The following is a 24,547-nucleotide window of genomic DNA, read 5'->3' on the forward strand; positions in this document are numbered from 1 at the left end:
TGGCCTAGGAAACATGGCGTCTCAGCTGTGGTATTTCGAATATCTATCCGGTCACTAATAAACAGGGGTTGGACCATTAACGGAGCCATTTTTCCTGCTTTCTTGTCGTGTTGTGGTTATGCTCAGACGTTGTGTTCAGCAGGAGAAGGCAGTCATTTATGAAACTTCGCTGTAAATATTACGGTTTACAGAGTGTCACATCCACTCTGCACTGTAAAAACGGTACAGTACGGTTGATAGCTAGCCTGGGGTAGATAAAGAACCTGTCCCACACAGTGCAATCAGCTGGCCGACCTATGTTAGCCAGCTAGCCACTGTAGTTAAGCAGTACGAGTGGCATTAGTTAGCTAACGTAGCTGGCTCGGACTACGTTTGCGTTTGTCATCTGACTGACAGCATGTCTGTCGGGTAGTGTTGTTGTCATTTCGGATATTGAATTTGTTTTGATGTTCGACCTCTCTGGCATTTTTCTCGGGGGAGAGAGAGATGGGCTCCGGGGCCGTGGATTCGTCCCAGTGGCTGTCAGTGAAGGAAGAGACTATTTTCCTTCACGATGGACTGATTCGGGTCACGGATCTGGCTGAACTTCCCAGTGAAATCGGGGTGTCTGAGCAGGGGGACACTGAGCAGGAGGTGAGTCTACTCTGCATCAACGTTTGCATTTCGAATGTTTTCTTGGCAACAACAGAGTGTCGTTAACGTTAGCTAGCTAACCGACTATAGTTAAGCTAAATAGCCGAAAGTTAACTAGCTAGCTCAACATTTAATTACATATGAATGAAGTCACATTTAGCTGTAGAAACAGATTCTATTTTTAGCTAATAATGTTCATGAGTAAGGTGCCAACGCCGGCTTGACAAGCAGGTCATGGCGTTAACAGCCTACTATTGTAACTGTTTAGCCAACGTTAGCAGACTGTCTAACGTTACCTTTTGAAGAGGTAGTTAGCTATAACTAGGTACGTTATTCATGTCAATTGAAATTCTTATTGCCAGCTAATATTCAATGTGGTGATAACGTTGTTTCCTTTCCTGATTGATCGGATCCAGCTGCTATAACGTTAGCTATGAATCTCACTGTATAGGCATGATGACTCACGACGTAGCTAGGTAGACTATTATCATGTCCTGGCTTTTAAATCCCCACCCTTTGTGGGGAACCCCTTGTCATTTTTGGCCAAGACATTGGGTGCTCTTGAGTGGTGGCTGGCTATTGTTGTTGTGTTCATCAACTTATGCATTACATTCTTCAAAGCACATTGGCATACAAACTAAACAAATACAAAAGGAAAAGTAAATAAGGCATGCTTGCAGGCTCCTCAAACCAGTATGTAGCCAGAGGGTCTTACAGTTCAGAGTTCAGCACATAGAAGCACAGTATACTTCCTCATTGGCACACTTGACAGTATTTTAATGAACTGCCATAATTCAATGGCAGTCTTTTTTATTTGATCAATATTCATCTGGTGTTGACACCTGTGCAATGCCTTGTGGCCTTTTACTCAACCATAGACACAAAAATATGGACCATTAAGCTAGCTGGCCTATGTGCTTGACTCTTAAAAGGCCTTTTCTGGTCAACCTTGACATTATGGTTCAGAATAAGTACCGAATAAATGGACGCTTGAATGATCGATCCCGTTAGCTGTAGGAATCCATTGACAAATGTGCTAGGCATATCAGAGACTAGGGCTGCAGGTAGCCTAGTGGTTAAGAGTGATGGCCCTGTAATTCAAAGGTTGCAGGTTATCTATTCTTATTCCAGATTAGATTTGACTTAGATTTGTGTGTATTAGGTATTTGTTGTGGAATTTTAGATATTACTTGTTAGATGTTGCTGCACTGTCGGAACTAGAAGCACAAGCATTTTCCTACACTCACAATAACATCTGCTAACCGTGTGTATGTGACCAATAATGATTTGATTTGAATCCCTGAGCTGACTAAGTGAAACATATGTAATTGTGCCCTTGAGCAAGGCACTTAACCTATAATTACGCCTGTATGTTTTTTTTTTAATGAATATGGACTTTCTCTAGTTCCTACTATTCATACTGGAATAGAATTGTGTTAATAACAACCAGAAAATGGTGGAACGGGGGAATAGAGAAGGTGAGAACAAGGAAATTGAGGTTTGCGACTGAGGGTGCACAGATGGAGAGTGATGTAGACCTAAACATAGATAAAGGGGTCACAGATTGATAGATGGTGAATGAGTGAGAGTCAGACAGATTACATGCTACAGATGGACACTGAGAATTAATCAACCTGAGTGGACTAGACTTTACTGCGTACATCTCCTGCTTGTGAAGTTTTCTTATTTTTCGTAAAAGAGTGGAGCAATGACTGGGGGGATAGAGCAGCTGTGCTAGCTAGCCCTGTGCCCCAGGTGCAGTAGTTTGGCATCCTGATTCTACTGCTTCATAGTGGGACAGGCTTAGCTTTGGGTCTGAGAGGTGGAAGTCAAAACAAAGGTCTTATTGCCCGTGTCACTTCTCAGAATAGCCCAGTACCATTGGTTCAATAGCAGTACAGGACATGGAAGTGTTGCTTGTCCTTTCTGCAGTGGAAGGATGGATGGCATGTAACCTGAGCATCTGCAGTGTGCCTCTAGTTATTGTACTGTCACCACCATCCACCCTTCCCCCTGCTCTCACTAACCTTATTCTTCTTATGTAGGGCTCCCGAGTGGCGCAGTGGTCTAAGGCACTGCATCTCAGTGCTAGAGGTGTCACTACAGACCCTGGTTAGATTCCAGGCTGTATCACAAACGGCCGTGATTGGAAGTTCCTTAGGACGGCGCACAATTGGCCCAACATCGTTAGGGTTTGGCTGGGGTAGGCCGTCATTGTAAATAAGAATTTGTTCTTAACTGACTTGCCTAGTTAAATAAAAAATTATGTGAGGAGGTAAGGTAGTGCAACACTAATTGCTGTATGATGAGTTGGGGTTATTAGGGGTCTGTGGACATTGTAATTTCCCTATCAGAGAGTAGTAGAAACATTAAAATGTGTGATTTGGTTAAGTCCTCCAGCCTCTCCAAGCAGCTTCCTCTGGTCTTTATGGAGGTCATCTACAGGGGCCATTAGCACAGTGGGAATGTTTCCATATGCATTCCTCTTTTGGGTTAATGTTGCCAAACTCATGATTGATCAGGTCATCCAGCAGCCCATGGGCGCTTAGATGCAGGCTATTTATATCAGCATCACTAACCACGTTTCCATCCACAGTTTTTATGCGAGTGAAGTCATACAGTATTAAAAAAAATCAAAAATCACGACAGCTGTGATCAAAACAGGAAGTTTCGGTACAATTTTATAAAGATCATTTGTGCGTTCGACATAGTGGGATACATTTTGTGTCCGTAAAATTAATTATGCATAAAATGGCGGTGGAAACGCAGATATTGATATAATAACCATCATATCGAAGTAAATTCGGAGTCACACAATCATATGGTGTGTGGTCCTCCCACTATGACTTGGGGAAACCATGCAGTTTATTAGGCTACAGATGAAATACATTATGATGAACTTCACAGGGTGGTGAAAGTGCATGGTGATGAGCTTGCTTGATGCTTCTTTCCATTAAATATCTAGGGTCTTATTCTGGTGACATGATGATCGATGCTTGACTGCCTTTTGACAAATAAAATATTCTCGCTCTTATCCATAATAATGTAGACTAGCCCATCTGCACTATATCTGCGAGCTGCTGAGTAGTCACATTTGGTATTTAACATAACAGTTCTAGTGACAAATGTATCAGTGCAGTTGAAAATGTGATGGGAACATCTTGAAAATGTGAGTTTTCGGGACATGAAAACTTAAGCGGAGAAGAAAATGTTGTGCCCTACGTCGTCAGGCACTGTTTTTATCCACAACCAGTCCATTTGGTGAAACACCACTGGTGGAAAAATGTGCCTATTTTCTTTATGCAGCTTCTAGAATATTTGGATTGACATCTTTCTCCAATTGGATGGAAATCTAGCTGTAGAGGAGAATCCTTTCTGCAGAGTAAGGTGGAGAGGGTCGGTGAACAATCCCAGTCTCCAATGAAGGGACTTTACTGTAACATTAATCGCATATCTGAAGAAAAAAAAAGTGCCTGCCAAATGGTGTTATGGAGTCTTAGACTAGACACTGTAATCGATACCTGGTTGAAATGCTGCGTAAGTGCAGATGATGCACAATTTTCCTTTTTATCTCCTCTGAAATAACCCCACAATCTCTCTCTTTTTCATACTGCTTATTTTTTTGATTATGTAATGCTGTATTTGGCTGTTTCTCTTGGTAAGAACATCTGCACCATGAATACAATTTAAATGTGAAATGACTGTGGGTTAGAAATACAACAAGGGGTATCCCAGGTTATTTCCACACATGTATTTTGATTCTTTAATGAGTATCATTAGAATCAAAGGGTCTAACCTCCTTTTCCTCCCTCATATTCAATTTAGCTACACATTATCTCAAAGTGAAGCAGTGCTCTGTTGTAAATTGGATTTAGAGGTTGCCAGACCCCAGCTAGATGGTGATTTACAGTCAGTGCACTATACTGGATGCCGTCATTGCTTTAAGATCTCGACCCATTGTCTCCCCAAGGATTAAACCAACTCCTGTTGGTTACAGATCTTCATGACTATTTTCTATATCCCTCACATTTTCTCACTCTTCCTTTCTATCTCTTCTAGATCCTCACATTCGAGACAAAGAATCCTGCGGAGCTAGCCGAGCGTCTCCGTGCAGTCTGTGGTAACCAAAGCAATGCGTATGCCCGCCTGTTGGAATACCGTCTGAATGCTCTGCGGGGCCTGTGGGGGGCTCAGCGTCAGTTGGCCCTGGAGGAGCAGCAGGACCGGGAGGGGGCTGGAGGGGGCGATGAGGAGGCCCTGGCCCTGCTAAAACGACAAGGCCTGCTGCAACAGCCTGAACAGGCTCCTTTCACCTCCCGCATGGGGCTGCTACTGGTCTTCCCCCTCCTGCAGTCCCAGACACGCAGTGACCCGGCACTCTGTGGGGTCACGGCGGAGGTACTGCTGTCTTGCCTACGTGACTGCCAGCCCCTCAGCCTCAGCAAGGAGCCTGCCGACTGCCTCAATGGCCTAGAAGGGCTGCTCTGCTCCTGGCTGGAGGAAGGGGTCCAGCAGACAGCACAGACCCAGCAGGGCCAGGGGCAGCAGGGCCAGGGGCAGCAGGGCCAGGGGCAGCAGGGCCAGGGGCAGCAGGGCCAGGGGCAGCAGGGCCAGGCTCCTACGTACGTGCTCCACGCACACAGGCAGAGGGAGAATGCTGCCGCTGCTCTGGTAGCTCTCGCCTGTGCCAGGTGAGACCACACGCTTAACAACAGAGCACACCACACATAAAGAGGAGAGAATAGTATGCCGGATCACTTGAGTCTGCTTAGCCGTCTGGCTCATTTACTCCAGCTTCCTAATACTGCTCAAATGGTGATTAGGCAAGCCCTCAAGTGTCATCCCATTTCTGTTTCCACTTTCAGTGACGTAGCTAGCCCCTGTCAGGGATGTAGCTAGCCCCTGTCAGTGACGTAGCTAGCCCCTGTCAGTGACGTAGCTAGCCCCTGTCAGTGACGTAGCTAGCCCCTGTCAGTGACGTAGCTAGCCCCTGTCAGTGACGTAGCTAGCCCCTGTCAGTGACGTAGCTAGCCCCTGTCAGTGATGTAGCTAGCCCCTGTCAGGGATGTAGCTAGCCCCTGTCAGTGACGTAGCTAGCCCCTGTCAGTGACGTAGCTAGCCCCTGTCAGGGATGTAGCTAGCCCCTGTCAGTGACGTAGCTAGCCCCTGTCAGTGACGTAGCTAGCCCCTGTCAGGGATGTAGCTAGCCCCAGTTGTTCACTAAATATAATCTTCTCTTTCTTTATCTTTGAAAAATGCCTTTCAGTTTTTGTGTTTGCTATGTCAGTGATGCTTGTTGAACAGGGGTCTTGTTTGTCACCTAGGTCAGGGGTTTTCAGACTTTTCTTTCCCAGGGACCCCCGCCCAGGCAAACTGGTAACCCAGGGACCCCCATCATATTTTAGCAAAAAAAATATATAATCACGTCTTGTCTCAGGTGAATGATAATGGCAAGTAGAAGTAATCAACATTTAAAAAATGAATAGATTTGGAAGACAGTTTCATTGTTTTAACCTCCCCACAGTTCATTGGAAGAGGAAGTGTAAACTCTAACATATTCTAGCTAGAAATGTAAAGGCATCGTGGCGGCATAGACAACATTTAGCTGTTGTAAAGCACCTTTTTGCAATGCTACTATTTTTCCATTGAGCTGAGAGAAAACTGTACATGTTTGAAGCACATTTCCTGCAATTCTATGCATTTTGCCATGGCTAATGCTGTGTTCCTCTGCTCAATCACTATAACAAAATCACTGGGCATGTGCCCTGAATGCTGGGGTTTTAGAATCTTTTATTCCTCCTGACTGTCTAGCTTTCATTTTATTGTTAGTTCTCAAAGATGCTATTATCAAAATCCAATCTAATTTTCTGGTCACCTACACATATTTAGCAGATGTTATTGCGAAATGCTTGTGTTCCAAGCTTCAACAGTGCAGTGATATCTAACAATTCACAACAACACACATCTGAAGTAAAAGAATGGAGTTAAGAAATATCTAAATATTATGCCGTGCAACGTCGGAGTGGCATTGGCTAACAGTAGAATATTTAAAATTCTATCTTTTCTGCATGCTTTCTAGCTGGTTTTGGTTGTTTATTTAAGTTGACACACCGTTTTTCCATCCCGAAAAGTGACCAGTATACAGAAATAACCCTGTTATTAGCTCCAATGACTGTAATTTCCTCCATATTACAAGGATCGTTTGGGATTTTGTCAATGAAGCCGTTTATCTACTTCCCCAGAGTCTGATGAACAGGAACAGCTAGCATCACACTGTTCCTGAAGACTTGTAGACTAGTAGACCTGTAGACTAGTCATTGCGCTAACGTTATTGGCTTGTGAAACTACCTTTTTAACTTACTTCATACTGGACGCAGAGACATAAACATGGTATCCGTGGACCCCAGTTGGAAAACCCCTGACCTAGGTCACAGAGGAAAGCACTCTTTTTCTTTCACCTGTGGCTGCAGCCCGGCTTCCGCTGTTGACAACTGAGCTTCACCTGTTAACCAGAACCCTCTGCCCTTTGTGTGCCCTCTGTAGAGGCATAGAGCCCATTGTGTTGGGGAACCATCCAGTTCTGGTGCTCTCTCTTTCACCAACAGTGGTTGGTAGTTCAAGAGCTAGGCTATCCTCTCCCCCCTGATGGTTTGGGTGTGCCTTATTGCTGCGTTCTTTTTTTAATGGTCAAAGTAGCTTAACTGTTTCTCGCCCGTGTGATGTCACCAGCTCGTGAGGTGTGTTAGTGTAATGTGGGGAGGGGAATTCTAGTTCCAGGCTGTATCATCTGCTGTTTATTTCATGTGGGAACCAGCATGACAGTTACCTAAGCCACACTCACAGGCACAAACACACAACGTCAATGTCAAATGGAATGTCTTTCAAATAGAGGTCGACCGATTAATCGGAATGGCTGATTAATTAGGGCCGATTTCAAGGGCATTTTTGGACACCGATCATGGCCAATTACATTGCACTCCATGAGGCAGGCTGACTACCTGTTATGCGAGTGCAGCAATGAGCCAAGTTAAGGTGCTAGCTAGCATTAAACGTATCTTATAAAAAACAATCAATCTTAACATAATCACTAGTTAATGGTTGATAATATTACTAGTTTATCTAGCTTGTCCTGCGTTGCATATAATCGATGCGGTGCCTGTTCATTTATCGTTAATCATAGCCTTCTTCACCAAACGGTTATTTTTATTTATTTATTTCACCTTTATTTAACCAGGTAGGCAAGTTGAGAACAAGTTCTCATTTACAATTGCGATTTAACAAGAGCATTCGAGAAAAAAGCACTGTCGTTGCACCAATGTGTACCTAACCATAAACATCAACACCTTTCTTAAAATCAATACACAAGTATATATTTTTAACTGTGGTCCCGTGTGGCTCAGTTGGTAGAGCATGGTGTTTGCAACGCCAGGGTTGTGGGTTTGATTCCCATGGGGGACCAGTACGGAGGAAAAAATGTATGAAATGTATGCATTCAACTACTGTAAGTCGCTCTGGATAAGAGCGTCTGCTAAATGACTAAAATGTAAATGTAAAATGCATTTGCGAAAAAAGCACAATCGTTGCACGAATGTACAGGGGGGGAAAAAAGTATTTGATCCCCTGCTGATTTTGTACGTTTGCCCACTTACAAAGGAATGATCAGTTTATAATTTTAATGGTAGGTTTATATGAACAGTGAGAGACAGAATAACAACAAAAATATCCAGAAAAACACATGTAAAAAATCTTATAAAATGATTTGCATTTTAATGAGGGAAATAAATATTTGACCCCTCTGCAAAACATGACTTAGTACTTGGTGGCAAAACCCTTGTTGGCAATCACAGAGGTCAGACGTTTCTTGTAGTTGGCCACCAGGTTTGCACACATCTCAGGAGGGATTTTGTCCCACTCCTCTTTGCAGATCTTCTCCAAGTCATTAAGGTTTCGAGGCTGACGTTTGGCAATTCGAACGTTCAGCTCCCTCCACAGTCTGGAGACTGGCTAGGCCACTCCAGGACCTTAATGTGCTTCTTCTTGAACCACTCCTTTGTTGCCTTGGCTGTGTGTTTTGGGTCATTGTCATGCTGGAATACCTATCCACGACCCTTTTTCAATGCCCTGGCTGAGGGAAGGAGGTTCTCACCCAAGATTTGACAGTACATGGCCCCGTCAAATGATGCGGTGAAGTTGTCCTGTCCCCTTAGCAGAAAAACACCCCCAAAGCATAATGTTTCCACCTCCATGTTTGACGGTTGAGATGGTGTTCTTGGGGTCATAGGCAGCATTCCTCCTCCTCCAAACACGGCGAGTTGAGTTGATGCCAAAGAGCTCCATTTTGGTCTCATCTGACCACAACACTTTCACCAGTTGTCCTCTCAATCATTCAGATGTTCATTGGCAAACTTCAGACGGGCATATATATGTATTCTTGAGCAGGGAGACCTTGCCGGCGCTGCAGAATTTCAGTCCTTCACGGCGTAGTGTGTTACCAATTGTTTTCTTGGTGACTATGGTCCCAGCTGCCTTGAGATCATTGACAAGATCCTCTCGTGTAGTTCTGGGCTGATTCCTCACCGCTCTCATAATCATTGCAACTTCACGAGGGGAGATCTTGCATGGAGCCCCAGGCCGAGGGAGATTGACAGTTCTTTTGTGTTTCTTCCATTTGCGAATAATCGCGCCAAATGTTGTCACCTTCTCACCAAGCTGCTTGGCGATGGTCTTGTAGCCCATTCCAGCCTTGTGTAGGTCTACAATCTTGTCCCTGACATCCTTGGAGAGCTCTTTGGTCTTTGCCATGGTGGAGAGTTTGGAATCTGATTGATTGATTGCTTCTGTGGACAGGTGTCTTTTATACAGGTAACAAACTGAGATTAGGAGCACTCCCTTTAAAAGTGTGCTCCTAATCTCAGCTCGTTACCTGTATAAAAGACACCTGGGAGCCAGAAATCTTTCTGATTGAGAGGGGGTCAAATACTTATTTCCCTCATTAAAATGCAAATATTTTTATAACATTTTTGACATGCGTTTTTATGGATTTTTTTGTTGTTATTCTGTCTCTCACTGTTCAAATAAACCTAACATTAAAATTATAGACTGATCATTTCTTTGTCAGTGGGCAAACATACAAAATCAGCAGGGTATCAAATCCTTTTTTTCCCCCACTGTACCTAACCATAAACATCAATGCCCTTCTTAAAATCAATACACAGAAGTATAGATTTTTAAACCTGTATATTTAGTTAAACGAAATCCAGGTTAGCTGGCAATATTAAACTAGGGAAATTGTGTCACTTCTCTTGCGTTCATTGCACGCAGAGTCAGGGTATATGCAACAGTTTGGGCCGCCTGGCTCGTTGCGAACTAACTTGCCAGAATATTACGTAATTATGACATAACATTGAAGGTTGTGCAATGTAACAGGAATATTTAGACTTAGGGATGCCACCCGTTAGATAAAATACGGACCGGTTCTGTATTTCACTGAAAGAATAAACGTTTTCTTTTTGAGATGATAGTTTCCGGATTTGACCATATTAATGACCTAAGGATCGTATTTCTGTGTGTTATTATAATTAAGTCTATGATTTGATATTTGATTGAGCAGTCTGCCTGAGCGGTGGTAGGCAGCAGCAGGCTTGTAAGCATTCATTCAAACTGCACTTTCGTGCGTTTGCCAGCAGCTCTTCGCTGTGCTTCAAGCATTGAGCTGTTTATGACTTCAAGCCTATCAACTCCTGAGATTAGGCTGGTGTAACCGATGTGAAATGGCTAGCTAGTTAGCGGGGTGCGCGCTAGTAGCGTTTCAATTGGTGACGTAACTTGCTCTGAGACCTTGAAGTAGTTGTTCCCCTTGCCCTGCAAGGGCCACGGCTTTTGTGGAGCGATGGGTAGCGATGCTTCGAGGGTGGCTGTTGTCGATGTGTTCCTGGTTTGAGCCCAGGTAGGGACGAGGAGAGGGACGGAAGCTTTCCTGTTACACTGGCAATACTAAAGTGCCTATAAGAACATCCAATAGTCAAAGGTATATGAAATACAAATGGTATAGAGAGAGAGAGAGTCCTATAATAACTACAACCTAAAACTTCTTACCTGGGAATATTGAAGACTCATGTTAAAAGGAACCACCAGCTTTCATATGTTCTCATGTTCTGAGCCAGGAAATTAACATTAGCTTTTTTACATGGCACATATTGCACTTTTACTTTCTTCTCCAACACTTTGTTTTTGCATTATTTAAACCAAATTGAACACGTTTCATTATTTATTTGAGGCATTATATTAAGTTAAAATAAGTGTTCATTCAGTATTGTTGTAATTGTCATTATTACAAATAAAAAATCGTCCGATTTAATCGGTATCGGATTTTTTTGGGGGTCCTCCAATAATCGGTATCGGCGTTGAATAATCATAATTGGTCGACCTCTACTTTCAAATATATTCTATGATGACGACACTGAAGCAGGAAGTTATATTATACTGTAAACAACGCACGAACTGAGTCTGGTCAGAGTGCTTAACTATGCTGCCCCATCATCCAGGAACACTTTGCAGAAGGACTTAAAATTAGATCATTTTATTCTGATTGATTTTAAATTCTTGATTGGAGGGCTGCTGACCAGACTGCACATGTTTTTAAACCTGCTCTCTTATGCACCATTTTAACTTCCATTCATTGTTATATTTTTTGTCTATTGTTTAACTATATGTAAGATTCTTTCTTGGCCAGGGCTCACTTGGAAAAGAGATGTACATCTCAATGTGACTTCTAAGATTATATAAAGAATACAAATAATAATAATTGGTCATACATTGTAGAAAGTAAGGCAAACGATGCAGATCAAGAAATGGCTACACAGCTGAAGCATGGCACAACATTCTCTTTTGTGTTAAAGGGGAACCTTCTTTTGGTATTTGTTTAATTTGTCCATTGTTGATATGCACTGTGTACAAAACATTAGGAACACCTTCCTAATATTGAATTTCACTCCCCTTTGCCTCCAGACCTGCCTCAATTCGTCGGGGCATGGACTACAAGGTGTCAAAAGTGTTCCACAGGGATGCTGGCCAATGTTGACTCCAATGCTTCTCACTGTTGTGTCAAGTTGGCTGGATGCCTTTTGGGTGGTGGACCATTCTTGATACACAAGGGAAACTGTTGAGTGTGAAAAACCCCATTCACCCTCTGAATGGCACACATACACAATCCATGTCCAAAGCTTAGAAATCCTTCTTTAACCTGTCTCCTCCCCTTCATCTACACTGATTTGAAGTGGATTTAACAGGTGACATCAATAAGGGATCATAGCTTTCACCTGGATTCACCTTAAGTCTGTCATGGAAAGAGCAGGTGTTCCTAATCTTCTGTACACTCAGTGTACTTACAAAAAGCTTTCAAGACATACAGTACCAGTCAAAAGTTTGGACACACCTACTCATTCAAGTTTTTTTTTAAATTTGACTATTTTCTACATTGTAGCATAATAGTGAAGACATCAAAACTATGAAAGAGTTAAACAAATCAAAATTATAATCTATATTTGAGATTCTTTAAAGTAGCCACCTTTTGCCTTGATGATAGCTTTGCACACTCTTGGCATTCTCTCAACCAGCTTCACCTGGAATGCTTTTACAACAGTCTTGAAGGAGTTCCCACATGCTGAACACTTGTTGGCTGCTTTTCCTTCACTCTGCAGTCCAACTCATCCCGAACCATCTCAATTGGGTTGAGGTCGGGTGATTGTGGAGGCCAGGTCATCTAATGCAGCACTACATCACTCTCCTTGGAAAAATAGCCCTTACACTGCCTTGAGGTGTGTTTTGGGTCATTGTCCTGTTGAACAACAAATGATAGTCCCACTAAGCGCAAACCAGATGGGATGGCGTATCTCTGCAGAAGGCTGTGGTTGCCATGCTGGTTAAGTGTGACTTGAATTCTAAATAAATCACTGACCGTGTCACCAGCAAAACACCATCACACCTCCTCCTCCATGCTAGAAGGTGGGAACCACACATGCGGAGATCATCCATTCACCTACTCTGCGTCTCACAAAAACACAGTGGTTGGAACCAAAAATCAAAGGACAGATTTCCACCAGTCTAATGTCCATTGCTCGTGTTTCTTGGCCAAGCAAGTCCCTTCTTCATATTGGTGTCGTTTTAGTAGTGGTTTCTTTGTAACAATTCGACCATGAAGGCCTGATTCATGTAGTCTCCTCTGAACAGTTGATGTTGATGTCTTACTTGAACTCTGTGAAGCATTTATTTGCGCTGCAATTTCTGAGGCTGGTAACTCTATTGAACTTATCCTCTGCAGCAGCTTTTTTTTAAATATTTTTTTTTATTTCACCTTTATTTAACCAGGTAACAAGATAAATAAATAAATAAATAAATAAATACAGTGTGGGGATGAGGTAGATTGGATGGGCTATGTGCAGTGATCTGTGAGCTGCTCTGACAGCTGGTGCTTAAAGCTAGTGAGGGAGATATGAGTCTACAGCTTTAGTGATTTTTGCAGTTCATTCCAGTCATTGGCAGTAGAGAACTGGAAGTAGAGGCGGCCGAAGGAAGAATTGGCTTTGGGGGTGACCAGTGAGATATACCTGCTGGAGCGCGTGCTACGGGTGGGTGCTGCTATGGTGACCAGTGAGCTGAGATAAGGCGGGGCTTTACCGAGACTTGTAGATGACCTGGAGCCAGTGGGTTTGGCGACGGGTATGAAGCGAGGGCCAGCCAACGAGAGAGTACAGGTCGCAGTGGTGGGTAGTATATAGGGCTTTGGTGACAAAACGGATGGCACTGTGGTAGACTGCATCCAATTTGTTGAGTAGAGTGTTGGAGGCTATTTTGTAAATGACATGGCCGAAGTCGGGGGTGGGTAGGATGGTCAGTTTTACGAGGGTATGTTTGGCAGCATGAGTGAAGGATGCTTTGTTGCGAAATAGGAACCAGATTCTAGACTTCATTTTGGATTGGAGATGCTTAATGTGAGTCTGGAAGGAGAGTTTACAGTCTAACCAGACACCTAGGTATTTATAGTTGTCCACATATTCTAAGTCAGAACCGTCCAGAGTAGTAATGCTGGACGGGCGGGCAGGTGCGGGCAGCGATTGGTTGAAGAGCATGCATTTAATTTTACTTGCATTTAAGAGCAGTTGGAAGCCACAAAAGGAGAGCTGTATGACATTGAAGCTCATCTGGAGGTTAGTTAACACAGTGTCCAAAGAAGGGCCAGGGGTATTCAGAATGGTGTCATCTGTGTAGAGGTGGATCAGAGAATCACCAGCAGCAAGAGCGACATCATTGATGTATACAGAGAAGGTAACTCTGGGTCTTCCATTCCTGTGGCGGTCCTCATGAGAGCCAGTTTCATCATAGCGCTTGATGGTTTTTGCGATTTTACTTGAAGAAACTTTCAAAGTTCTCAACATTTTCCGGGTTGACAGACCTTCATCTTAAAGTGATGATGGACTGTCGTTTCTCTTTGCTTATTTGAGCTGTTCTTGCCGTAACATGGACTTGGTATTTTACCAAATAGGGCTATCTTCTGTATACCACCCCTACCTTGTCACAACACAACTGATTGGCTCAAACGTATTAAGACGGAATGAAATTCCACAAATGTACTTTTAACAAGGATCACCTGTTAATTAAAATGCATTCCAGGTGACTACCTCATGAAGCTGGTTGAGAGAATGCCAAGATTGTGCAAAGCTCTCATCAAGGCAAAGGGCTACTTTGAAGAATCTAAATAATAAAATATATTTTGATTTGTTTAAAACCTTTTTTGTTAGTACATGATTCCATATGTGTTATTTTGTAGTTTTGATGTCTTCACTATTATTCTACAATGTATAAAATAGTAAAAATAAAGTAACACCCTTGAATAAGTGGGTGTGTCCAAACTTTTGACTGGTACTGTATATAACTTGATGCAAAATATGTCGTACCGGCTGTATTTCTGTATTTTGAAAGTTATATCTTAACTTGATTGTTGACATTCAAAACATTTTGGGACTATATCAACGATGGACTAGTGAGGCAAATACCAAAACAATCATCTTTGGGTGGAATTTTTCTTTTAACACTATTAGGCCTACCTGGGACCTTCACTGTTGCTCCCTCCCATTCCATGGTTTAACACATGTTTTGTGTTTCCAGAGGGTCCCTGAAGACCTTCATCCACACAGTTCACCTGCTGCAGAAACAGACAGACCTGGGCCAGCTCCCTGTGGCTGATGTGCTCTACAGGTGAGTCTAGTATCCTTATGTCTGGATGTGCTTGGTGAGACACCGTTGTCCCTTTTCTGTATTGTCTTCGTTGTGAACTCTTTCTCTCCCGATCTGGCCCACCCAGACTCCTGGTGCTGGAGGGGGGACCAGGCTCCCCGTCCTGTCTGCTGGGGGGCAAGCACAGGGTTTCCTGGGGCTTTGAAGACATGCTGCCTACACCTGACAGCAGCGCTGGAGGGGCAGAGAGCAAAGGTAAGCCCGTGTGTGTGTGTGTGTGTGTGTGAACAAGAGCTCCATTGGTCTTTCAACTGAGGTTGCTTTTTTTGGGGGGGTTGAAAACTCTAAATATTTTCCAGTCTAGTGATCATATTAGTGATTTTTGTGCTGTCAGATTTGTATTTATTTAACCTTTATTTAACTAGGCAAGTCAGTTAACAACTAATTCTTATTTACAATGACGGCCTGGGCAAAAGGCCTCCTGCGGGGCTGGGTTTAAAAATAATATGTGTGTATTATTTATATATATATATGAGACACATTTTCACACTACCATTATAGAGTAATGTGTATGTGAGTGCACTGCAAGTGTAGTTGTTAGTAGTATTGTTCTGGTGACAACGGCAACCAGGCTAAGTCCTGCTGGCCCTCATAATCCTTCCTCTCATTTGGATGATGATTTATTCATTTACCTCTTTAGATCATTTCTATTTGATCCTTTGTCTGGAGCCACTTAGTACTCCCAACATTAAGCCAAGGGCAGACATGGAGTCATCCTTCTGTCTCATTGGCTGAGTCTCCTGAGGAGGGCATCATGTGTTGGTTATAGGGCAGGGTAATGACTAGCAGAAGTTTGAGGGAGAAAGAGGGAGGGTGGGTGATGGCTTGTTTCCTCCAATCGATGGGCTGACCTTGGAGAGCCCTGTAAGGTGATAGGACCTCATCAGCTCTCCTATAGGAAGCCAGTTGAGAGGCAGAGACATGGCAGCTAAAGAATACAGTAGAGCTGGCAGGCCGTGGGCTGGGGGGCTTGTCCCTCTCACCTGCCAAGTGCAAACTACAGGCAGGTTCAGCCAAAAGGAAAGTATTTTTCCCTGCCTTTCTTGTTGATTTGCTGACTAGTCTCCTTTGATTCTGTTTGGCCAATGCTGTGGGTGTGTGAGACCATATATATGTACACTTACTATGCTATAAAATGAAGGACAACATTAAACACGAATTGTCAGTAGAAAAGGTAGGGCTATACTGTCAGACTTGTCCCTTCTGTCTGCACCATGGTGCTTCAGTGGGGAGAAGATGAGAGAAAGCATACAGATGGACATAATCACACCCCTTTTCCTGTTATCCCCTCCTGTATACTGTCCTCCCTCTCCCCTCCGTTCCTGTTGTTTTGCTCCCTCTTCTGCTGTTCCTCACTCTGTCTATATCCTCCCTGCTGTTGCAGACACAGACCTAGGGCGCTGCCTGGCCACAGATGGGCTCTATCTCTACACCACTAACTCCTTTGGGAGAGGGATCAGCAAGCTGGGCTCCGGTTTGCACGGGACACTGAGGTAACATGACACCCCTGCCTATATCTGCACAGAGAAAGAGTGAGAGTGCCTCACTTAAAATACCCTCAAATCCAATTTTACTTGTCACATGTTTCTTAAACAACAGGTGTAGACTCACAGTGAAATGCTTACTTACGGGCCCTTCCCAACAATGCAGAGAGAGAAATTGAGAACTAATAGAAAAAGAATAACATGAGGAATAAATGAGTAACGATAACTTTTCTATTTACACGAGGTACCAGTACAGAGTCGATGTGCAGGGGTACACTTCCATTCAGCCACAAGAGCATCAGTGAGGTCAGGCACTGATGTTGGGCGATTAGGCCTGGCTCAAAGTCGGTGTTCCAATTCATTCCAAAGGTGTTCGATGGGGTTGAAGTTAGGGCTCTGTGCAGGCCTGTCAAGTTCTTCCACACCGATCTCGACAAACCATTTTCTGTAGGGACTTTGCTTTGTTGTTTCTAGACTTTTCCACTTCACAATAACAGCACTTACAGTTGACTAGGGCAGAAATTTCGGCGAACTTACTTGTTGGAAAGGTGGCATCCTATGACAGTGCCACGTTGAAAGTCACTGAGCTCTTCAGTAAGGCCATTCTACTGCCAATGTTTGTCTATGGAGATTGCATGACAGTGTGCTCAATTTGTATACATCTGTCAGCAACGGGTGTGGCTGAAATAGCAGAATTCACTAATTTGAAGGGATGTCCACATACTTTTTGCCATGTAGTGTATATTCTGTACATATAAGTAGGGAGCCACCGGGCCACCTCATGTCCTGTTCTAACTCTCCTGTTCCCTCCTTCTGACCTGAACTTCAAAACTCCTCTGCCCTACTGTACTCCCCCTCTGATTTATTTCATTTTCTGAGCAAAATATCAGAGGAAAGGGAGATCATTATTTTGTGTGTTTGTGCAGGGGGTTTGTGTACTGTCGGAATGAGGACTTGGAGCCCGGCTGGGTGGTGTTCAGCAGCGGCCGCCTTCTTCACCGCCCTGCCTCCTTTGATGCCAAGCCTCATCAGCTGTGCCAGGTCATCGACCCCTTCACCCTGCAGGTATGGCAGCTGGCACCTAGCAACAGGCTTCATGACATCACTCATGATGACTCAATTACACTAACTCAGGCCAGCACCACACATTGGGTGATCCAGTACTGTATCTCTTCCAAAAGACTGACCTTTCTACCTGTCTCAGGTGTGCCAGGTCGTTCCCATGCCAGCCCACCACTTCCCCGTGGGCAGCAGCATGACCACGCTGCACCTGTGCTCAGATGGAACCTACCTGTACTGGGTGTGGTCTCCTGCCAGCCTCAACGAGAAGACCCAGAAAGGCCACTCGGTCTTCATGGATGTCTTTCAGCTGTCGGTGAGGATGTTTCCCCAAGCCTTTCGACCATGCACAACAAGGCTCTTCCCTCCTTCCCATCTCTCACCCCTCTCTCCCTCCTGCTTCTGGTGCAGACAGAGACAGGATTGTGTGTGGCAAACGTCCTTCAGGAGAGGGTGATCCTGATACGGAAGGAGGGCGAGTCGTCCAAGTGTCTGAACGAGCTGCTGCTGAGCCGCATGTCACGCTTTCGCGCCTCCCACTCCGCAACGCTGGCCGCTCTCACCGGCTCTGCCATCACCAACACTGTCAAGGAAGAGCAGTCCGGTAATGACCTCACACTATTTAGATAAACTGTTTTTTTTACCCTGAAAACTCCCCAGTCCTTAACAATTAAAAGCATACCCATAACATGATGCAGCCACCACTATGCTTGAAAGTATTGCAAGTGGTACTCTATAATCTATTGGATTTGCCCCAAACATACCACTTTGTAATCAAGAGAAAAGGGTAATTGCTTTGCCACATTATTTGCAGTATTACTTTAGTGCCTTGTTGCAAACAGGATGCATGGTTTGGAATATTTATATTCTGTACAGGCTTCCTCCTTTTCACTCTGTCAGTTAGGTTAGCATTGTGGTTTACTACAACGTTGTTGATCCATCCTCTGTTTTCTCCTATCACAGCCATTAAACTCTGTAACTGTTTTAAAGAAACCATTCGCCTCATGATGAAATCCCTGAGCGGTTTCCTTCCTCTCCGGCAACTGAGTTAGGAAGGACGGCTGTATCTTTGTAGTGACTGGATGTGTTGATACACCATCCATAGTGTTACAAATAACTTTACCATGCTCAAAGGGACATTCAATGTCTGCTTATTCCTACCCATCTACCAATAGGTGCCCTTTGCGAGGCACTGGAAAACCTCCCTGGTCTTTGTGGTTGAATCTTTGTTTGACTGAGGGACCTTACAGATAATTGTATGTGTGGGATACAGAGATTAGGTAGTCATTCAGAAATCATGTTAAACACAATTATTAAACCATTTAGTATGTGACTTGGTAAGCAAATCTTTATTCCTTAACATATTTAGGCTTGCCGTAACAAAGGGGTTGAATTCTTACTGACTCAAGACATTTCAGCCTTTCATTTATAATTAATTTGTACAAATTGCGAAAAACAAAATTCCACTTTGACATTATGGGGTGTAGGCCAGTGACGACATCTCAATTTAATCTATTTTAAATTCTGGCTGTAACACAACAAAGTGGAAAAAGTCAAGGGGTGTGAATACTTTCTGAAGGCACTAACACAACAGTTTTTGTTTCACCCCCAGTTAAATGTGTGATATCCAGGCAGTGAAAAATATGATTGAATCTTCATTATCCTCATCACATTGCTCATTGTGCAATTCACACTTCACATCTCTTTGTTGTGTGTTGACTCATGTCTGTGCTCCTCTTCCACAGCAGTAAACACTAGCTGTGGCCTCCCTCTAAAGACTCTGAGGAAGACTCCCATGTATGTGTGTGGGACGTCCCTGGTGATGCTGGCATCTCCGCCCGGTGTGTCTGGCAGCTCTGCCACACGCTCCCTGTTTGGAGGGACCAGCGGCTTGTCCTCCCTGAAGAGTAAGAGCAGATGTTCCACTTCACTGTTTTTCTCGGTTGTGTTTTAGGCAAGTCTCCTTTTTACTGTTAGTGGTATATTTGTTGACTGCTTTCCTCTCTTTCTCCGACCAGTCCTCTCCTCCAGTCTGGCATTCAACCTAGTTGATGGTCAGTTCAGTAGCCGGGCAGATCTCATTGACGCACCTGGCAGTTCTCTAGGCAGGGGGGCCCAGGTGGCAGGGCTGGGTAAGCTCCTATTCAGGAATTAGCCATTTTTATTTCTTTCTAGATAAGGGCTGCGTTCTCAAAGTAGAGCTTATGTGACATTTGTGTTGTAGGAGCCTGCTATGACGCCCTCAACAACTTAATCTGGAGCTGCTCCAGTGACTACATGGACCAGTGGTCTAACCCTGGCAACCAGGCCTTCCACCACGTGTGCCATAGGCTTGGTGTCAGTCATGTCATCAAGGAACCCAAAGGTAACCAAAACAGTTTTACTCTTGTTTAGAAAACAACGCTGACCTCAAATTATGTGCTGCAGAATTATAGGCTGAAGAGTGTCTCAACCAGCTTCTTCCTTTTAAGTCAAATCGTACCGTTAAGAGTTGACTTACCCCTCGCTCCCTGCTGCAGAGGAGACCGTGGCCACCGGAGAGGTGATCAACCAGCTGCTTCACCATGTGGGCGCCATGTGCATCCACCAGCTCAACCTTCTCGCAGCCAGCAGCAGCAGCTTTCCCCTGGGCGCCCTCATGGGCAAGCAGCACCCCATCGAGGCTTGCCACTTCAGCAGCATCTGCGACATCATGGAGAAAGCCATGGTCAACAGGGACACCTGCATCATCCGCTGCATCCTGGTGGTATTCCAGGTACAGTGGAGATGGAGAACCAAATCAAATTTATTGGTCACATACACGTGTTTAGCAGATTAATTATGCGTATAGCAAAATGATTGTGCTTCTAGCTCCGACAGTGCAGTAATATCTAACATTTTCACAACATATACCCAAAATACACGTAAATCTAAGTAAGGAATGGATTAAGAATATATACTTATGTCAGAGCGGCATTGGACTAAGATACAGTGGCGTAGTATAGAATACAGTATATACATATGAGATGGGTGATGCAGTATTTACACACAATTAAAGTGATTAAGATACCATAGTATGGAGTACAGTTTATACATATGAGATGTGTAATGCCAGATACCGAGACATTAAAGTGGCCAGTGATTCCTAATCTATGTCTATAGGCAGCAGCCTGTGATGTACTCGAGTTGGCTGTTTAACTGTCAGTGGTGTAGTATAGAATACAATACAGTATATACATATGAGATGGGTGACGCAATTTAAAAGTGACTAAGATACTGTGGAATAGTATAGAGTGCAGTTCATAAATATGAGATGAGTAATGCAAGATCAGGAAACATGATTAAAGTGGCTAGTGATCCATTTCTAAAAGTGGCCAGTGATTCCTAATCTATGCCTTCTACTGCAGGGATATTCAATCTGTATAGAATTTTATGAACATTGCTAGCAACAACAGAATAAACAAAGTATTATTTCTTATTATGTCAAATGTATTTTTCAACTCCTAATATTGAGCAAATTACTCTTGCTGGAGTATCTGACACAGGCTTTGAAAAAGCACCCACGAATAGGCTACCATTGCGGCAAATGGCTGGTGCGCTTTCTTGACTTGTACATTCATTTTTGCCAACACATGGCTAACCTTTGTTTAAACAGCTGCTATTAGCGAAAATGTGTTTGGAGTTACCTTTATACCTAATAGGCTAGGGTAGAGTGTACACTTCCTCTTCCAATTTATAATGTGGGGAGATCCAAATAATAAAACATTTTGATTACTTCTCCTTGCCATTATCATTCACTGATGATTAGACAAGACGTGCTTTTATTTATTTATTATTATATATTTTTTTGATTTGCTAACGTATGATGGGGTCCCTGGGTTGCCGGTTTCCCTGGGAGGGTGGCCCTTGACAAGTAAAGTTCAAGACCCCTGTGCTGCTATGACGCTACTTGGAGCCCAACTGATGTCTAAATCACTCATTTTTACACATTGGTGTTTGTCGTTCAGGTGGTGTTCAGGTTCTTCAACCCTCAGTCGGAGCAGAACAGGGAGAGTGTGCGGCGTTCAGGGCTGCTCCTGTGGCAGCTGCTCATGGCTCCTGTGGATCAGATTGGAGCAGAGATCCAGGGAGAAGTGTGCCTGGCTATCAGGTAAACACAACTCAGTACAGAACAAAGCCTTAACCATAAACACAGGACACACGTAAAGACATGATCTTACAGACGACTATCTGTCCTGTGATTGACACCTACTGTCATTGTCTATCTATCCATCCCTCTCTGTAGCTCGGGTTTGAATACTTTGTATCAGGGGGAGTCTGAACTCAGCAGCCTGCTGAAGCTGGTCCTGACAGAAGGTGATAGTTGCGACCTACTAATTGGGTTTTATGCACACTCTTAACACAAACATGATTAGAATGTGTATCTCAAATATCTGAAGCACTGGAAGTATTGAAGGAGTTCTGTGTGACCTTTAGGGGAGAGGAACAGTGGTCTGTCTCAGCTCCGCGATGTCATCCTCACCAACCTGGCTGACCAGCTGCAGAAAAATCGATTTGGGAGCGACGAAGATGACCACTACAGGTAGAGTCCAGCTTTTGCAGACATTTTCTCAACAATTTTTCCAATGTCATGTATTACTGCTTGAAAAATAACTCTCAATTCCTCCCCTAACCAGAGCTGAATGGTTTCACTGAGTAACCTGATGCCATAAAATGTGCCCATGAATAATAATAATGCAATATGCCACTCTGTCTCTCTGTATAAGAGGGTTGTTCGGCTGAATCAGTCTCATTATCTCGCCTGTGTTTCCCCTCCAGACTAAGTGATGAACTCCTGCACTGCATCCTGAAGACCGTTGTCCGTGAATCCTGCCTTCTTATCACTAAATGTCAGACTGTCGCAAGGGATGACTTCCAGAAGCTACTCTCCACTGTGCCAGTATGTGTCTTTGGCTTTGTCTGGTCAGACGGTCTGTTTACCAATCAGCAGTAGATGAAGTGTGTTAGCTGTTGCGTACTGACTTGTGGTCCCCCTCCCTCCTTCCCCTCTACCAGGTGGCCTCATCAAGCCTGCGCTACCTCATGGCCGTTCAGAACCACCTGCTTAGCAACACCGTTCTGATACGCCCCGACGACAACGACGACAGTGACAGCTCCCTACAAGGGGAAACAATGAAGGTACAGGTAAACACCCCTTTTAAATACCCCTACTGCTGTCTGTCCATGTGGTGTGTCTCTGTGTGTGTTGTCTGTGTGTCTCTGTCTCTCTCTCTCCTTCTGTGTGTCTCTCTCTCCTGTGTCTCTCTCTTTCTCTCTCCTGTGTCTCTCTTTCTCTCTCCTGTGTCTCTCTCTTTCTCTCTCCTGTGTGTCTCTCTCTTTCTCTCTCCTGTGTGTCTCTCTCTTTCTCTCTCCTGTGTGTCTCTCTCTTTCTCTCTCCTGTGTGTCTCTCTCTTTCTCTCTCCTGTGTGTCTCTCTCTTTCTCTCTCCTGTGTGTCTCTCTCTTTCTCTCTCCTGTGTGTCTCTCTCTTTCTCTCTCCTGTGTGTCTCTCTCTTTCTCTCTCCTGTGTGTCTCTCTCTTTCTCTCTCCTGTGTGTCTCTCTCTTTCTCTCTCCTGTGTGTCTCTCTCTTTCTCTCTCCTGTGTGTCTCTCTCTTTCTCTCTCCTGTGTGTCTCTCTCTTTCTCTCTCCTGTGTGTCTCTCTCTTTCTCTCTCCTGTGTGTCTCTCTCTTTCTCTCTCCTGTGTGTCTCTCTCTTTCTCTCTCCTGTGTGTCTCTCTCTTTCTCTCTCCTGTGTGTCTCTCTCTTTCTCTCTCCTGTGTGTCTCTCTCTTTCTCTCTCCTGTCTCTCTCTCTCTCTCCTGCTCTCTCTCTCTCTTCCTCTCCTGTGTGTCTCTCTCTCTTTCTCTCTCCTGTGTGTCCTCTCTCTCTTCTCTCTCTCCTGTGTGTCTCTCTCTTTCTCTCTCCTGTCTCTCTCTCTTTCTCTCTCCTTGTGTGTCTCTCTTTCTCTCTCCTTGTGTGTCTCTCTTTCTCTCTCTCCTTGTGTGTCTCTCTTTCTCTCTCTCCTTGTGTGTCTCTCTTTCTCTCTCTCCTTGTGTGTCTCTCTTTCTCTCTCTCCTTGTGTGTCTCTCTTTCTCTCTCTCCTTGTGTGTCTCTCTTTCTCTCTCTCCTTGTGTGTCTCTCTTTCTCTCTCTCCTTGTGTGTCTCTCTTTCTCTCTCTCCTTGTGTGTCTCTCTTTCTCTCTCTCCTTGTGTGTCTCTCTTTCTCTCTCTCCTTGTGTGTCTCTCTTTCTCTCTCTCCTTGTGTGTCTCTCTTTCTCTCTCTCCTTGTGTGTCTCTCTTTCTCTCTCTCCTTGTGTGTGTCTGTCTGTCTGTCTGTCTGTCTGTCTGTCTGTCTGTCTGTCTGTCTGTCTGTCTGTCTGTCTGTCTGTCTGTCTGTCTGTCTGTCTGTCTGTCTGTCTGTCTGTCTGTCTGTCTGTCTGTCTGTCTGTCTGTCTGTCGCCTCAGTTTCTGCAGGAATAGAGCAAGGATATTAAATCATGACAGCATAGCCACTGCATTTAGCATGTTCAACAGTAAGCCCTTTTTAATTACAAACACCTAAAGTTGTTTTTGTTTAACTTTTGTTATAGTGTTGATTGTAAACAAGTTTAGAAGTTGTGTGGTCTTTTTCCTGTTAGAAAAAAGTAAGCACTGTTACGGAAGCGTTGCCTTTTCTCTGTGTGTGGTTTCCAGGAGTTGCAGACTAGCATCCTGTCGCTGGCCACCAAGATCCTGATGGGATGTGACGAGGTGCTGGAGACCCTGCAGCAGGTGACCGCCGCTCTCATCAACAGTGACATTACTGACCGAGAGACCAGGTGACCCTCACCCCTCTACCTCTGCTTTTCCTGTTACCTGTCAACCTGTCATTTTACACGTTGTATGCCTACCCCTAACTCTCTTGACCTTTTGCCTGTGTATCTGCATGTTCCCCTTGTATGCATATGAATCCCCTTCTATGCATTTCTCTTTCTGTCTGCCTCAAACTCTCTTCTACATACCTCTTATTCCACTTATCTCACATCCTCTCTCCTCCTCGTCCCATCTCACCTTTTCTCCCCCCCT

At 44.1% G+C, this 24,547-nt stretch overlaps 1 protein-coding gene across 7 annotated transcripts in view; it reads left to right on the forward strand.

The window, feature by feature from the left end:
* The window catches only part of LOC106585296 (putative E3 ubiquitin-protein ligase HECTD4), a 61,260-nt gene continuing 36,713 nt past the window's right edge, over nucleotides 1-24,547 (forward strand). For 2 of the 7 annotated variants that reach the window (XM_014171366.3, XM_014171370.3), the window contains exons 1-18: nucleotides 1-633; nucleotides 4,693-5,324; nucleotides 14,797-14,886; nucleotides 14,993-15,120; nucleotides 16,310-16,418; nucleotides 17,336-17,474; nucleotides 17,614-17,784; nucleotides 17,880-18,072; nucleotides 19,214-19,375; nucleotides 19,487-19,600; nucleotides 19,693-19,833; nucleotides 19,988-20,223; nucleotides 21,455-21,597; nucleotides 21,733-21,803; nucleotides 21,924-22,029; nucleotides 22,266-22,386; nucleotides 22,503-22,631; nucleotides 24,176-24,300. In XM_014171366.3, the coding sequence (XP_014026841.2) occupies nucleotides 487-633; nucleotides 4,693-5,324; nucleotides 14,797-14,886; nucleotides 14,993-15,120; nucleotides 16,310-16,418; nucleotides 17,336-17,474; nucleotides 17,614-17,784; nucleotides 17,880-18,072; nucleotides 19,214-19,375; nucleotides 19,487-19,600; nucleotides 19,693-19,833; nucleotides 19,988-20,223; nucleotides 21,455-21,597; nucleotides 21,733-21,803; nucleotides 21,924-22,029; nucleotides 22,266-22,386; nucleotides 22,503-22,631; nucleotides 24,176-24,300 (2,957 nt within the window). In that variant the 5' untranslated portion in view covers nucleotides 1-486. The remainder of the gene's footprint in view (nucleotides 634-4,692; nucleotides 5,325-14,796; nucleotides 14,887-14,992; nucleotides 15,121-16,309; nucleotides 16,419-17,335; nucleotides 17,475-17,613; nucleotides 17,785-17,879; nucleotides 18,073-19,213; nucleotides 19,376-19,486; nucleotides 19,601-19,692; nucleotides 19,834-19,987; nucleotides 20,224-21,454; nucleotides 21,598-21,732; nucleotides 21,804-21,923; nucleotides 22,030-22,265; nucleotides 22,387-22,502; nucleotides 22,632-24,175; nucleotides 24,301-24,547) is intronic. The other 5 variants (XM_014171367.3, XM_014171372.3, XM_014171369.3 and 2 more) reach the window with 3 other exon arrangements.

Source organism: Salmo salar, chromosome 24 (assembly GCF_965601325.2).
Source record: "Salmo salar chromosome 24, fSalSal1, whole genome shotgun sequence".
NCBI classification, from domain to species: domain Eukaryota; kingdom Metazoa; phylum Chordata; class Actinopteri; order Salmoniformes; family Salmonidae; genus Salmo; species Salmo salar.